The sequence below is a fragment of the Montipora capricornis genome, chromosome 8 (assembly GCF_036669925.1).
Source record: "Montipora capricornis isolate CH-2021 chromosome 8, ASM3666992v2, whole genome shotgun sequence".
NCBI lineage: Eukaryota > Metazoa > Cnidaria > Anthozoa > Scleractinia > Acroporidae > Montipora > Montipora capricornis.
Genome location: NC_090890.1, coordinates 7,386,469 through 7,401,468, shown reverse-complemented (window position 1 = coordinate 7,401,468; position 15,000 = coordinate 7,386,469). Strand labels below are relative to the sequence as shown.

Below are 15,000 nucleotides of genomic sequence, written 5' to 3'. Positions count from 1 at the left end.
CTGAGATCGCAGTTCTATCCTCCTACCGTTACCAGGTGAGATTATGAAACTTTTCCCTGACCGCTGGTATTGCATGAGTTATGAACTCCATGGCCAGCTGACGACCGTAAATAATACGGCTGCACGCGCACATTTAATTAAATAGGTCTCAGCTCATTTTTTTAATTCCACGAATCTCCAGTTCATACCTTCACACTCACGCTTTTACAGCCAAAGTGGACAATGCATAAATGTACGCATATATAAATGCATAGATTGATAGATGGATGGATGTTGAACGAACAACCAAACGATTGAATGAACGAGCGAACGATCAAACGAATGAAGGAACGAATGAATGACGTCTCGTAAATATTAAAACATTTTATTTGTCATTTAAAGGTCCAAGCTATTCGAAATAGACTGAGAAAGGAAAGAGCTTTTACGGATGTGAAGGTGGACACAATCCATAATGTCCAAGGTAATGCGAGCACGCAGATGTTCATACTTCTTTGTCAAGTTCGAAGACAATAATTTACTCCATTTTGACCGACTAACAAATTGGACTGTCAAAATTAAAAATTTACGTGACCAAACTAATACTAAAGAGATTAAGCATCGGGCTTACGTGACACGGCAAAGGCGAAAAGGTGTGCTGTTGCTTGTCATAAAAGAATGAAAGTTATGTTATTCTCTCTTCACCAGCTGCTAAATCTCTTCACTGAATCAAATATGCCCTGTGTTATTTTCCTTACTTATTTTATAACAGGGGAGGAATTCCGAGTGCTTTTTATTAGCACTGTCCGTACATTTCACACCTGCAAGCCACAGGAGCAGGAGCTAAAGGAAAGTGGAGTTGATCGACAATTGTACTGGGAATTTTTGACTGATCCAAAATTATTGAACACAGCAGTCACAAGGGCGAGATGTTTGGTGGCCGTTGTCGGTGATCCCGTATCGCTTTGTACCGTTGGAAACTGTCGCATCATTTGGAAAGATTTCATAAAAAGATGCAATCAAAATGATGGACTCTATGGTACAACAATGGCTCAACTTGAGACCGAAATAAACGCCGCCATCGCCAGCATTCAGCTCAACCCAGATGCACAGTCGTTTGTTCCAAAATGTTCATCAATGCCAGCAACAAGAGGTGACTCCAGCCCATGTGAAGAACATAATGCTTTCAGTTGTCAGGAAGCTGTTGAAACAACTGGAGATGAAGAAAATGGTTCAAATATTCTCCAGGAAAGAAAAGAAGAAGACAACGAAATAGATGTTGAGCAGAATAAGCAAGACTGGTCATGTTCCACCATGGCTGCCAACGAGCACGAACAAGGAGTAAAAGGGGAAAAGACTGAAGTCCAAGATGAAGAAGAGGGAGAGAATGAGGCTGAAAAGAGGAATCTAGAGATTGAGGACCTCCAAGATGACTTTATCGATGATGAGACTTTGCTTCCCAGAGATATAGATGAAATCATTTTAGCTTTTGTAAGAGAGTGCGAAAGGACCAAACAGCTAGACGATGATAGGAGAGGAATGTTTCAAGATTCTGAATTCCCACCATTAGAAGCTTCCAGATCCCAAGCCCTCAGAGTACATTCCTCTCAGAAGGTGCGGTATCCATCTTTTAAAGCCGTGGGGGAATTGACAGATCTGTGCCCTGAAATCCGGGTTGTCAACGGTCGAGTTGAAGTGCGTCTTACAAACCTCGGCCTTTACAAGTCTCCCTCTGAAAGGGCTCAGCGAATTATAGCTTCTGCAAAGGAGCAGGAATTCTTAGATCCTTCTGTCCTTTGGGAACTTCTACGAAAAGAACCTCAAAAGTACATTGTCTGCAACCTTCGGTTAAGTCCTGATAATTCTCAATTAGGATATGCGGAGGTTGAAGACACAACAACTCCGGACATCCAAATCAAGGGAAGAGTTCGCCAGGCCTTTGACAGAGACAAGATCGTTTTAGAGCTTCTTAATCCTATCAAGACAGACAGCTCAAAGGTAGATGAAAATGAGCCAAAGATCCAAGGAAAAATCGTTGGTAAGTGCTAATTATTTCACGAGACTAAACCGCCGATAGAAAATTACCAAAAATCAATTTGAGTATTAGGAACGCACATTAAGAGGGACACTAAGAAACGAGTTGCTATTACCGGATGATACCTGAAATCGACTATCGCTGAAAATTAGCATGAGTATTTTAATATACAGGGCCGTAATAATGTAAGGTCTGTGTAAGACTTAAGTCCTTACTTCTTTGTGAGATGCAAGTGGGAAGAATATTTTAAACTTAAGAGTAGACACAGATACTTCATCAACCGAGCGTTAAACATTTCATTTCTTGTATGTTCTTGAGCAACTAAAAGGGAATTTTCTGGCTTTTAATGACTTCTTGGAACATTTCACCGTAAAAGAGAAGTTATTCCTTCTTCTTTCGATTTGACAAATGACATGCGAGAACGTCAAAACGTCACCCGCACCTGATTTTTAAATATGGATTAAGGGTTGACGGTCACCCATGGACCATGGACTCTAAGCCGGTAGCCTCCGAGCTAACATTATATATGAGATAATGATTAACGGGTCATGAATTTCTTGTTAACAGGGGTTCTAGAACACATCATAAGTCCACATGAACGCCAATTCGTCTGCACTACAAATTACGAAAACCCTACCGTAATGGTGCCCATCAACAAGTCGGCCACAAAACTGGTAAATCTTACAGATAGGGGATGTGAAGGTATACCGATCTACAAGAAAGATCAAAATAACAGAGCCACTAAGGTCAGAATATTGAAAAAAGAAGATGTACTCAGTGGAAAGTTCCTGTTTGTTGTGAGATACCTTCAGTGGAGACGAGATTGCCGCTACCCTTTGGCAATGGTAGTTAGGGAGTTGTCTCGGGGAGAAGACTTGAAAAGTAGCATGCAGATTTCGTACGCCGAACGTGGAATTAGGAGGGCTTTCAAAAAAGATACGTTGAAATATGTGACGGAAAACTTTCCATCCAATTGGTCCATTCCTAAAAAAGAGTACTCCAGTCGCCCTAAGGTTGACGAAGCCTTTACAATCGATCCTCCGAAGTCTTTGGATCTGGATGATGCCCTGACCATAGAGGAAATCTCCTTATCCACCTTTCTAATAGGAATCCACATTGCGGATGTCAGTTTCTTTGTTCAGCCAGACTCTCCACTTGATCAGGAAGCATTTTTGCGTTGCACATCATATTACCCTGGTGAAGAAGAAGAAAATATTCCCATGTTGCCGCGAGAGCTAAGTGAAAATCACTGCAGTCTTTTACCAGAAAAGGATCGTCTGGCAGTGTCGCTTTTCGTGACGCTCGACGAGGAAGGAAGGATCACCAAAGAGCCAAACGTTAAACGCACGATCGTCACGTCTTGCTGCCGCCTGAATTACACTGAAGCTCAAGGAATCATAGAGAAAAGGGAAGAGAACATCAGAAACGTGCCTATAAATATTCCAGAAAAGATCAGGCAGTTAAGCTCACTCGCCCAGAAAAGAAGACGTGAAAGGTTGGGAGACAGTGCTTTTGATCACTGGCAAAACGAAGGGATTGAAGACAGTTTTGAAGCACATGAAATGATCGAGGAAATGATGCTTCTAGCCAACGAGGAAGTTGCAAAGATTCTCTCAGAAAAAAACCCCAACTTGGCGCCTTTGAGAATTCAGCTGCCTCCCAAGGACCAAAAACTGGGTGAATGGATCGAGAAGCACCGTAAATGCGCCAGATTATCATTTCATTATGCAAAGGTCTTGCAGGGGAATTCACAGTCCCTTGAGCTACTGAATTCTGAGAAGACCGCTTTCAAAATCCAAAGCTGGGTTTGGAGTGCAATTTATGAGGCTGTGGTGTCCTGTGACATCGCCAAGGTTTATAAACTGATTTGCAACGAAGCGAACCACCCTCAACTTGCGGCAGCACGATCCCATTTCCGACGGATTCAGTCCGGGGCGAAGTTTGTCTGTGAAGGTGACACGCCCCCTGCAAATATTCAGCACTATTCACTCGGTATGCGATCTTACACACAGTTTACGTCCCCAATCAGAAGATACATGGATATCGTAGTCCATCGTCGTCTTCTTGGTTTGCAGTCGGGTAGCCCATATGGTGGAAACATGTCAAAGGATGAGATTTCAAAAGTTTGTCGCCGCTCCAATTACATGCACGAAAACTCGCGTAAATTTGAAAGGGATTGTAAAAGAATACGTATGGCGTCAAGGCTTCAACAGCGTTGCCAGGAAACGCGTGCTTTTATTGAATCAATTGATCGAAATTCCACAAGTCTTCATATTTTAAAGCCAGAAGACGATCACCTCGCAGGGAAACAAAAGCGGTTGCTCCTAAGTCACCTCAGCCCGGTGGAGCTAAAACAACAGGAAGACTTCGACGTCACTCTTAAGTGGAGGTTTAGAAAATACAAAGCACCAGATTCCAACAGCTCTATTAACGGGCAAGGTGACGAAAGCTACTGTCACTCTCAGGATTCGGTACTGGAAATTCCTTCCGATGATTGGCTTCGTATTATGGATGCTGTTAGGTCAAAAGAAGAAAGCAATCTTGCAACCATAATCAAGCAAATTGACGCTCGCCTGAAAATCAAGTCACCATTGCGTGAAGTGGAAGAACCTCAAAAACACGCATTTTCTGACAAAGTCGGGCCCTACAAGCATCCTCATTTCGGCGACTCTGCTTCTCAGTTTTCCAGCGATCCAAACGCTCATTATTATGAGAAGACGTTGGTAATGAAAAAATACGATTTCTTCCCTGTGCAACTCTGCCCTCATATGATACGAGGAATCCTGGTGCCTGATATTCAGTTGTTCAAGGTAAACGCCCACCTTAATATCTGTATCGAACACCGAAGATACCCACGCGAATCGTTTGCACATACAGCTAGGCACCAGGCGTCTAGAGAGCGGTATGAAACGATTGACGAGTACATTCAGGCTTGGAAGCCTGTTCTTGCGATGGAGGCCGCCACAGGGGCTGTCAAGGAGAATGACGGGTTCGTTATTGAACAAGTTAGCATTCAATGGAAGAAGGAGAAAGGCGTTCTCCATGGCACAGTATCTCTTCCAGGGTCGTATTGTCGTGATCGTCAACTGGAATTTCATCCTGGGGATCTGGTGTGTGCTCTTGTCCCTTATTCCAAAACGGAAACATCGGCTTCCAGTGAAGATAGAGATAAGGTGAGTTACAGCCAGGTTACCGCACACATCTTAACGGATGACTGGGTACTCAAATCGAGCCTTTTTTATATTGCACTTCATCTCCTAGTCCGGTATTATTTAAAGGTTAAGGCGTAAAAACCATGATTGTGAATAAATAATCATCACATTTTTAATTATTAATTAGGGGGCTTAATTAAGCAAGGGCGACGAGGACGGCTACGAGATCGCCATGAAACAATAGACTTAATGAACAAAAGCAAAGGCTCTGCACGCCCTGCAAGACTTAGTGCGTTTTATAATTACAAGTTGGTACATATCTTAGTCGTTCTCGTTCTGACAACGACAAAAATTGACCAAATTTGTGGTTATGAGGAGGCAGCGAGCACCTGACGATGAAGTCTCAAATTCCTCTCCAAACATCCACACCGTTTTGTTTCTGGAATGTTGATACATACTTTCCATGCTGAACGACTTGCAGTTATAGCAAGTCTCGAAATACGAGACACAAAAAACCCTAAACTTGGCGCGCAACATTGTTTCGTTGCAAGTTTGGGTCGATGTCTCCCGTTTTTCACCTTTCATGATCAACTTGTCGCGCAACAAAAACATTTGTTGCGGGTTGAAGAAAGTTGTTGCGAAAAGTAGAGCGCGGGTCTACTCTGAGCAACAAACTTTGGCTTTGTTGCTCGTTTTTCATCAAGCTCACAACTTGTCGCGCGACAAATGTGCTCGTGTACTAGCAAATCAACCAATCAGCGCCTTGCATTTCTTTAACCCGCAACAAATGTTTTGTTGCGGCTCAAGTTGATCACGCAAGGTGAAAAACGCGAAACATCGACCAAAACTTGCAAGGAAATGATGTTGCGCGACAAGTTGAGGGTTTTTGTATCTCGTCTTTCGCCGCCTTTAAGGACCTTTAAGCAAGGCCTACGACGACGGCTAAGAGAACGACAAAACAATAGGTTTAATTACAGAAATCAACAGTTCTGCACACCCTGCACGTGCGTTTTAAATTTTGATAAATTTCTTTGCCGTTCTCTTCTTGACAACGACGTGAAATGATCAAATTTGAGGTCACGTGGTGGACAAGTGCACCTGACGATGAATTTTCAATGTTCTCTCTCGACTTAGAGTAATCGCAAAAATATTACAGTAATATAATATTTTTAGACAACGTTCTCGTTAGCCGTTGTCGTCGCCTTGCTTAAGGGCCCACGGACGGATTTTTCGAGCGTTGCTAAGCAATTGAAATGTTACTTCCGGTGACTGACATCATCATATTGTGAACTGGCCAGAAAACCCTCTCACAAGCACAAATCACCGCACAAACTATTTCTTGCATCGAAGGTTTTTCTTCGCGCTTCCTCGCGCTCGTTTTCAGGTCAACTGCGCATACGTAAACGAACTGACTTTTTGTTTTTAGCATTTTTTTTTCAAATCATCTTTTTTGAAAATGTTATGGGTATTTCAGTATCGTTTATTTCTTTAAAAAGAACATTTTTTAAAATAAAAAGAAAACCATGCTTGGCTGGATGCAAAAACGAATACAAATTATCAAACCACTGATTAAATACCCAAATTGTGTAGCATGTCGGCAAATTTAGGACTTTCTTTTATTGGTCACGTGACCATGGGTTTGGCATGATGACGTCATATTTAAGGTCATTGGTTTAAGTTGGAAACTGACCAAAATTATGCCAAATTCTCTCAACTTACTTTACCATTACATCCTTAGAAACGCAGCCCCCCAAAAAAGGTCAGTAGGCCCTTAGTTATAAGGTTACTATTAATAGTAACACAACACAAGGTAAAAAACTATAGGGGGCATCAGAAGTAACTATTTGATTAGGGGTGAAAACTTTTCATATAATATAATGCAACTCTATATTCACCATGATTTAAAAGAAAATCATGTACGGGAATGATTAAAAATCACAAAGGTAGCAACTACAAATCTAGTATGTTAAAAATTTAGTCAAGTCGTTTATATTTCTTTTTGTCTTAATTGTCGTGAGCGAATGACGATTTCTCTCTCGAGATGGGAAAGGGCTACAAAGTAGTATGAAAAGGGACTACCCGTAATCTACTTTTCATTGGTCTGTATTTCCTTGAAAGCTGAAAATTGATATTTACGATATGTACAATATTTTAGTAACATTTTTGCCTATTTTTTCAGATGTCTAGAAACTGCTGCGATGAACATCAACGCGGTTCTGACTTCTGGGTAGGACACTGCATTATTAAAGAAGCCCTAGAAGCAAAGCAAAAGGTTAAAATAACAATGAACCTGCACCAGGCATCTTCAAAGGAACCAGACGGACTTATCGACGGTAGCAGTCACAGGAGTACTCTTGAGATTATCCACCGAATTCTTCCTCAAAGGTACAATGTAAGCCCACTGAATTGGGGTGATAGGCACTTTAAAGAGAACATCCACTCTGACTAATGAGTAATTGTAAACCGAATAAAATAATGTTTGCAATCAAATTTGATCGACAATTTTCTTAAAAAAAAGGGTTGTGTCGAAGAAAAGTGAATTTTAGTATCACTTACTTTCACTTTCAAATTGCCCGGGCGCCGCCATCTTGAATAATTGCGACGTGTCGTGGTTGCCCTATCATTTAAACAACAGGGCAACCACGACGTGTTACAATTATTCAAGAAGGCGACGCCTGGAAAATTTGAAAACCAAACTGAGCGTTTTTGAAATTTATAAATTTTCCGATGCAAACGCTTTCATTGGAAAAATTGGGAACAATTTTTATTGTAAAAAATATATTCTGTGGTTTTAAGTTATTTTCTTGTTTTAGTGGAGGGGTGGCAGAGACATGCTATTTTATGAATTAAAGAAATACTCTAGAAGCTTAAATACCCTAACGTCTTTTCGTCAATAATGACTACAAAACAATGGTAAAGCTTCGTTACCAAGAAACATCTTAGTGCGCTGTAACCATTTTTCATTACCTGCAGTTTTGGATGGCTAATGGCTTAAAATTTGACAAAGTTACCTACACTTTGGAGGAACTTAAATAATTTGTATCAAGTCAAGTCAAGTAAAGTCCTATTAGTTCAAGGAAGAGGATTAAAAATATCAACCTGCCTTTGGGTGTGGTTCTAAGAACAACGGACAATAAGCTAATAAGGAAGTATAACAAATTTGGTGACATCATGATGTAAGCCTTCTGCCCAAAAGAGAACTCTGCACCTTTCAACATATTTTAAGCGCCCCTGTGATCAAAAAAATCACTTCCCCTTTTTCCTTAAGATTTTGAAAGTGCGTTTATTTAACATCTAACTGGCGAATTTTTGAGCTTTATTTTTATCCAAAGACCGTTTACGTTGAGTGTAAGTTTTGTATTTTACGATCCGCCATTACTCCAATCAAAACTGACCGATTGGACCTCAGAGGATTTGATCCAGGGAAAAGTGACGTCACTAACTCAAAATTTCAGCGTGTGCATGCCGCTTATTATAAATGCAAAACGCGAGTTTAAAAGTCTAAAAGCCCAAAACTCCCGAGCTGCATATTAATTCTGCGGCGTACACACGCATTAAACAAGTCAGCCTTTGATGTCATTTTCTCCCCTCGAACCCGGTCTCTAGAGAACATAAAGTTCGAAATAGCGAGCCATTTAAATAGGGAAATTCCCGTTGAAATTAACAGGTATCATTTAGAAATCAAGGCTTAGTTAACATAGTCTTGAAATCCAAATAAGAATAAGAATTGATTTTTTGGTCCCAGGGGCACTTAACGACTCGGCAAATGAGTTTCGAATTTTGTTGTTGTTGAAATTGTCACCATATTTGAGTAGCTATTGACTGCCTTAGCATTCTGTAATTAAGAGCGATGAGTAACCAGGTGGCATAATTGAAAAGTTAAAAAGACGTTCTCTGGTTAAAAATTTAAAAACACTGAGCTTTCGATTACCAGTCTGCAATCTGATTTCAGACTGGCAATGGAAAGCTCAGTGTTTTTGAATTTTTAACCAGAGAACGTCTTGTTAAAAGAGGCGTTTGATTATTTCCGGCGTTGAAATGCTGCACCTCCCGGTCATTTATAAGTCTCCCTTAGGACTATGTAACCACATAGTCACATTAGCACTATATAGGGAGCTTTAAGAAACAACGTCGGCGACGGCAACAAAAACGGCACAAAACAATAATATCATTGATTAAAAGAGGAAAAATAATCGTGCTACACTTGCGGCACGCATTTTGGCACATATTTTTGCGGTACTCTGTAAAACAGTGACGTCAAATCATCAAATTTAAGGTTTTGACGACAACGTAAGCATGCAAGAGAGAATCTTTCATTCTCTATTTTCACTCTCAAACCAATTAATCGTACCAGTTGATTTTAAGGATACTTCGCCCACATTGTAGGACATGAACGAGATGGAATAATCGGGAAAGACATATTATGAAAAAGCAAAGTTTTCGTCGACGTCGCCGTCGTATATCTTAAGGTCTCTACTGTGTTTGCGTAAAACGCCAAACGACAGAACGGAGGCTGCTGTTCTTCATAAAATACTAGAAAATTCTTTTACTTTAGCTCTCCAAAGAAGTGAAAAATGAGTTAAAATAAAACACTTTTGTTTGATTTTTGACAATACAAGCTGCGGCAAATTTCAGCGTTGTTTTTGGCCTTTGCCGTGAACGCGATGCATAATTTCTCTTAATGACTATCTCGAATATTCGCATTGCTGATGAAGTTGGCGAGAATCGAACGAAATATCCGATAAATATTTAGATCTGCTCGAGTTTTGGAATTATTTTAAGGACGGTGCCTACTAATTCAAAGGTATTTTTGCGTGATTTATAAATAAGTGGGAAAAGCGGATCTTAACAAGTGTTATTGAAATTCAAAAAGAAAATTGGGGGTAACCACGTATTTTTCAAAGGTATTTATTAATCACCAATGTTTGTAAAAAGCTCTCAAACACAGAGCAATTCATGGCGTTCGTTTCCAAGTTGAAGCTTAGTTATCTCCGAAAAATGTATAGTTACTCCCAATTTTCTTTTTGGATACCAAGAGCACTTGCTATGTTCCGGTTTGCAAAAATATCCTAGGGAGAGAGGAGCTCTGGGGAACCCTGAAACAAAGTGTCGTCTCATTGGTTTTCATGAAGAACAATCAAAAGCGTCTCTAATTGGTGCATTCATGTTAGCACGAGGAGTGAGCAGGCGCCACAAGTTTCGAATAGCCAATTTTAGGCGCATGTTCTTCTACACAGAGTTTCCCAGAACCTTGGGTAGATCCAAGGCTCTGGTGACGAGAATGAGGAAACCCGAGCATCTCGAGATGCGCAGAACGTATGCGCAATAACAATAGTAGGCACCATCCTTAACGTTGAAGCGGCTGAAGTTCACTTGACTTCGTTTTGTATTTAAGACGAATGTATGCAGCATTATGCACCAAACTGGAAGATTCATCGGAGCTAGTTCACGCCATTTGCAAAGGAGAAGAACCAACAGAAGGTAAAATAGACGGCACATCCTGAGACATTTATTCTACAGAGGAAGGAGATTGATGAGTATCTCACTGAGGACGTCGTAAGATTTTGATAACACTATTTCTTGTCCTTGTTACGTTAAATACCTTTTTTGCATGAATCTCGTGATCCTAAATACATTGTTCAAAAAGCTTTTCTACATTAGTATTCAGTTTAAGTCTTATGCATGGACCATTGATTAGATTTCAAAGAAAGGAATAGAAAAACTTCACATCACACTCGGCCAAGGAATTCGCTTTTCTAGGTTTTACGTTATGCTAACAAAACGGAGTTTTCCCACAAAAATTTAACATCTTTTCCTTTCACATTTTACAGAAAAATTTGGGGCCGAAATCCCTTGCAACTTGTCTTTGAGACAACATGGCTTTAAAATATTAAACCAGTTTCAAGAGGCTGCCGTGAGGGAGGCACTGTCCAAGCCATTTACTCTTATTCAGGGTCCCCCAGGTTAGTCAAACGTGTTGTGCCTTTAAAGTTGGTGCTAGAAGGAAAAATTTACTTGACATGGTTAGTCCACGATCACTTGGAATCCCGACTACAGATACAGTAATTGATGGACCGGTCACTAATGCACCAGTCAACATAAATTTCTTCGCCCCCCCCCCCCCCCCCACCCCCCACTTTCCAAACCCCGCAACTACACTTGAAAACCGCTGAAGTGAGTTGCGAAGTGCAGTCGGTGAAGCGGGAATTCATAGTGTTTCATTTATTGGTACAAAAAAAAAAAAAGAAAAACGTTCACTCAAGGAAGGAGATTGTTGTCACCAAACGGTCACCTTACTATTAGGCTAGGAGTTCTTTGTTATTGATTCGAGTTGCAAACTGAGCGGGGATAAAAGGCACACCAACTCGACAGTGAACATTGACAGGGCATCCTATTGGCCGGTAAAACAATACGCCAGAGAGAAGGAAGGGAACTTCTCCGACAATGTACAACAGCCAATGACATATAGGCTTAACTGACAGTCCACCAAGAATAGCCCGACTTCGTTGACCAATCACATCAACAACCATCCAGTGTTTATGCCATCTACTGAGATTGCACAAATCATTTGAGTGTGAAGATAACTTCGGCTCAGGTTTCGAAACAGGCTGTCATTCAATGACATCCTAAACAGTCCTTATCCGATCGTACTTCACTTTATCATGAATGTTCCGTTACTTTTAAATTAAAGATTTTGCTCTTTTTATTGCCAAGGAGATTCGAGTTGACATCATGTGCGTTGCATTCAATCAGGTACTGGTAAAACAGTCACTGGCGTACACATAGCTTACTGGTTCGCAGAAAGAAATAGAGCTTCGAAATCGTACAAGATTTGGGAAAAAGGCCAAGGACAAACGGAAGAATCTCCTAAGGCACCACCTCAAGTAATTTACTGTGGACCGTCAAACAAGGCTGTGGATGTCGTCACCGGTAAGTTGTGCTTCTTCAGTTTGCTGTTAAAGGGAGAGAGTATCACGGTATTGCGCATGTTCTAGCCATTGCGAATGTCACCGTTTATAAGCCAGTCGGAAGCGTACGTGTAAAAATTTCTCGTTTATAACAATCACTAATGAGCTAGGGGTTGAGCAAAATTTTCACACGTACGTGTAAAATTCTCCCCAAGAATTATAACGTCACTGCTGATTGGCTTATAAACTGTCACATTCGCCACGGCTACAGCATGGGCAATACTGTGATACAATGCCTTTAAAAAAGAACTCGGCATTCATTTTATTTTAAAGCTCAGCAGTTTATTTAAATGAATTCAAAAATTTTCAAAATGAAAGTAAGCCCTTTAAAAATTTGTACATTTATTCAACGTTTAAACTAATGCAATTTACAGTTCCTAAAGCACTTCTTGAGTTGGTGGGTCAATTTTTCATGATCAGCAAGAATCTTTCTTAACCTCAATGGTAGTGAACCATCGGAAGAGATACGAAATATCAGTAATACAGGTGTTTAAACAGAACGTGATTACAGTGCAGATTGACGTTAGGTTCTTGTCATAACGTCATGTTACATACTTACACCTTATGATTGAGGAATCCAAACATTTCGTGAACTTTGCATCCGCGAGACATCGCGAGATCATATTACAGAATGCTTGATTCATTGTAATTCTGTCTAATTCTCTCAATACACAAGGCGACATTACAAATAGGAGTTCACCAGCAATCACATCTCCCTATATATAACCTTTCAACGAGCGACATAAAACGATACATTTTTTTAATTACAAAATTATTTACAATACATATTACTTACAATGCTGATCGTAATACTGACAAAACTACTTACAACCCTACCAAACGAAAGAGTATTAACAGCACCAAAATGAAACCAAAACACCAAAACTTTCCGAAGACCCGCACAATTGTGCCTTAGAGTCTCTTTTATTTTAGCATAACGCCGTATGTCATGTTCAGTTTCATATTTCAAACGCGCCGTAAATTTAAACCATTAATATTTGGATTCCCTTGGTTCCTTCTGTTGTTCCAAATGTAAAGCTTTGCGATAAGCAGGAGATAATTAAGTAAGGAGCATGGCTAGACGTTAGTTGCTTCTTCCGCAGTCTTGCTTCGTTTGATTAGTCGTAGTAGGGAGTTGCTGCGTGTTGTCCCTTGATCCCGGCCACCTGTTTGATTTTTTCATTCCTTGAATCTTCAACATCTTACAAGAACAGGCGTCCCGCCATATAATGGTGTCGCAGATATTTTGCATTTCGGCTGTGAGTTCCTATGTATTGACTTGAGCGTGTCTCGATGCGTTGCCTCTACATTGCGATGTTTGGATAACTTTTGATTCTGCTGTGGTAAAACATCGACACCTAACCAACTTCAAAGAAACTGTTCTGTTGTTGCTATTGTTGTTGTTTTGTTTGAATTTAATGACAACTGATGCGCAGGTCTTAAAAACCTTCTCCTTTTATCCTTTCTTTTCTTCTTGATCTTGTAAAGACTGACGTTTCAAAGCAAGAAATCTTGCAGTTATTTTGCTTTTACTCCGCGTCTGAAACATGCTAAAAAAACCTGCTTTTCAGGTAAGGCAGCATGCACTTTGAATTATTGTCCATGCGAGCGCGTTTACTTTTTGCGGAGTCCGTGTTAAAAAACCTTTAAACCGCATCTGATTATCACCTCAACAAAATTCATCCCCGAGTCTACCCCACGCTTAGATCGGTACACTTCCGGCCGGATCAGAAACCGGGGTTCGGAATGCGGGCCAAAATGAAATCCATCGGTTGACTGTTGATTTTGTGAAACGATCGGTGAGTCAAATGGAAGTGAACCGTTATCTATGAGTGGAAACAAGTAAAATTTTAATCAATACCAAAGTAAAATTACTGGATTTGAACTACGTAAACGCAGTGCTTCTGAGAAAACGGTGTGATTTCTTCAGTGTTGTTTTCTCTCCAACTTAAGCCTTATCTGATAGGTTGCTGTGCGTGTTCACTTCTTGTGTTTGCCCCTTCTCTGCCAAATGTAACGGTATCTCTACGACATCGTTTCAAGAGGAGTATCTTGCGAAATTCTCGTCTGAAAGTGGAGTTCATTCCTGCATACACGAACGGGTTTATTGTGTTGGAGAAATAGAAGAGAAACATACACAAGAGTTCGACATTTCGAGGCATTTTTTCTTCAAGGAAGAAACGCCGTAAGATTACAATTATCCAAAATGGTACCCAACATACCATGAAGGCAAACACGACTGCAAAGAGGGATTTACTGATATTTATTTCGTGCCTGCTGATGCCCGTGTTAACGCCTTGCTGAATATTAGTTGAAGAATTTTCGTTGTGCTGGCGTATCATCCTCCCGACTTTTCGGTAGCAGGAAACAGTTGTTATCAGAGGTGTCAAAAAGAAGAGAACGAGTACAATGCAGTAATGAATCTTTTTCTCAGCATTGCTGTGATGTCCAAGAGAACACTGTGCATAACCTGGTATGAACCGATGCTCTTGCAAATCTGCAAACCGCGGAATTGCAACATAGCAAGCAACAACGATCCATGCAGACGTGAGGAAAGCAATAGACTTCCTCTTTGAAAACCATCTCCTGTATATCTCGTCTGGCTTGCACATCCTCACGTATCGATTCACGGCCGTCAGACCCATTATTACGGGGGAAACGTATATTACAAACAAGCTGAAGAAAGCGTGAAATTGGCAAACCACGTCACCGAAAACCCATTTACTGGCTACAAGCACACCACAAACGAAAGGCATCACGAAGATGGCGGACAGCAGATCGCTCAGTGCTAGAGCAACAATGTACAAATTAGTCGTAGACCGAAGTCGAACGTTCTTGAAAACTGCGATGCAGACTAACGTGTTTCCTG

At 40.6% G+C, this 15,000-nt stretch overlaps 2 protein-coding genes across 4 annotated transcripts in view; one reads left to right on the top strand and one right to left on the bottom strand.

Moving 5' to 3' along the window:
- LOC138059340 (3'-5' exoribonuclease HELZ2-like) overlaps positions 1-15,000 on the top strand; it is a 58,782-nt gene that overhangs the window by 33,369 nt on the left and 10,413 nt on the right. For all 3 annotated transcript variants that reach the window (XM_068904923.1, XM_068904922.1, XM_068904921.1), the window contains 8 exons: positions 1-35; positions 382-460; positions 749-2,014; positions 2,579-5,184; positions 7,343-7,548; positions 10,559-10,644; positions 10,995-11,126; positions 11,917-12,093. The exon at positions 1-35 is cut by the window's left edge and continues 400 nt beyond it. In XM_068904923.1, the coding sequence (XP_068761024.1) occupies positions 1-35; positions 382-460; positions 749-2,014; positions 2,579-5,184; positions 7,343-7,548; positions 10,559-10,644; positions 10,995-11,126; positions 11,917-12,093 (4,587 nt within the window). The remainder of the gene's footprint in view (positions 36-381; positions 461-748; positions 2,015-2,578; positions 5,185-7,342; positions 7,549-10,558; positions 10,645-10,994; positions 11,127-11,916; positions 12,094-15,000) is intronic.
- LOC138060472 (melatonin receptor type 1C-like) overlaps positions 12,420-15,000 on the bottom strand; it is a 2,944-nt gene continuing 363 nt past the window's right edge. The window contains exon 1 of the mRNA XM_068906264.1: positions 12,420-15,000. This exon is cut by the window's right edge and continues 363 nt beyond it. Coding sequence (XP_068762365.1) covers positions 14,087-15,000 — 914 coding nt within the window. The 3' untranslated portion in view covers positions 12,420-14,086.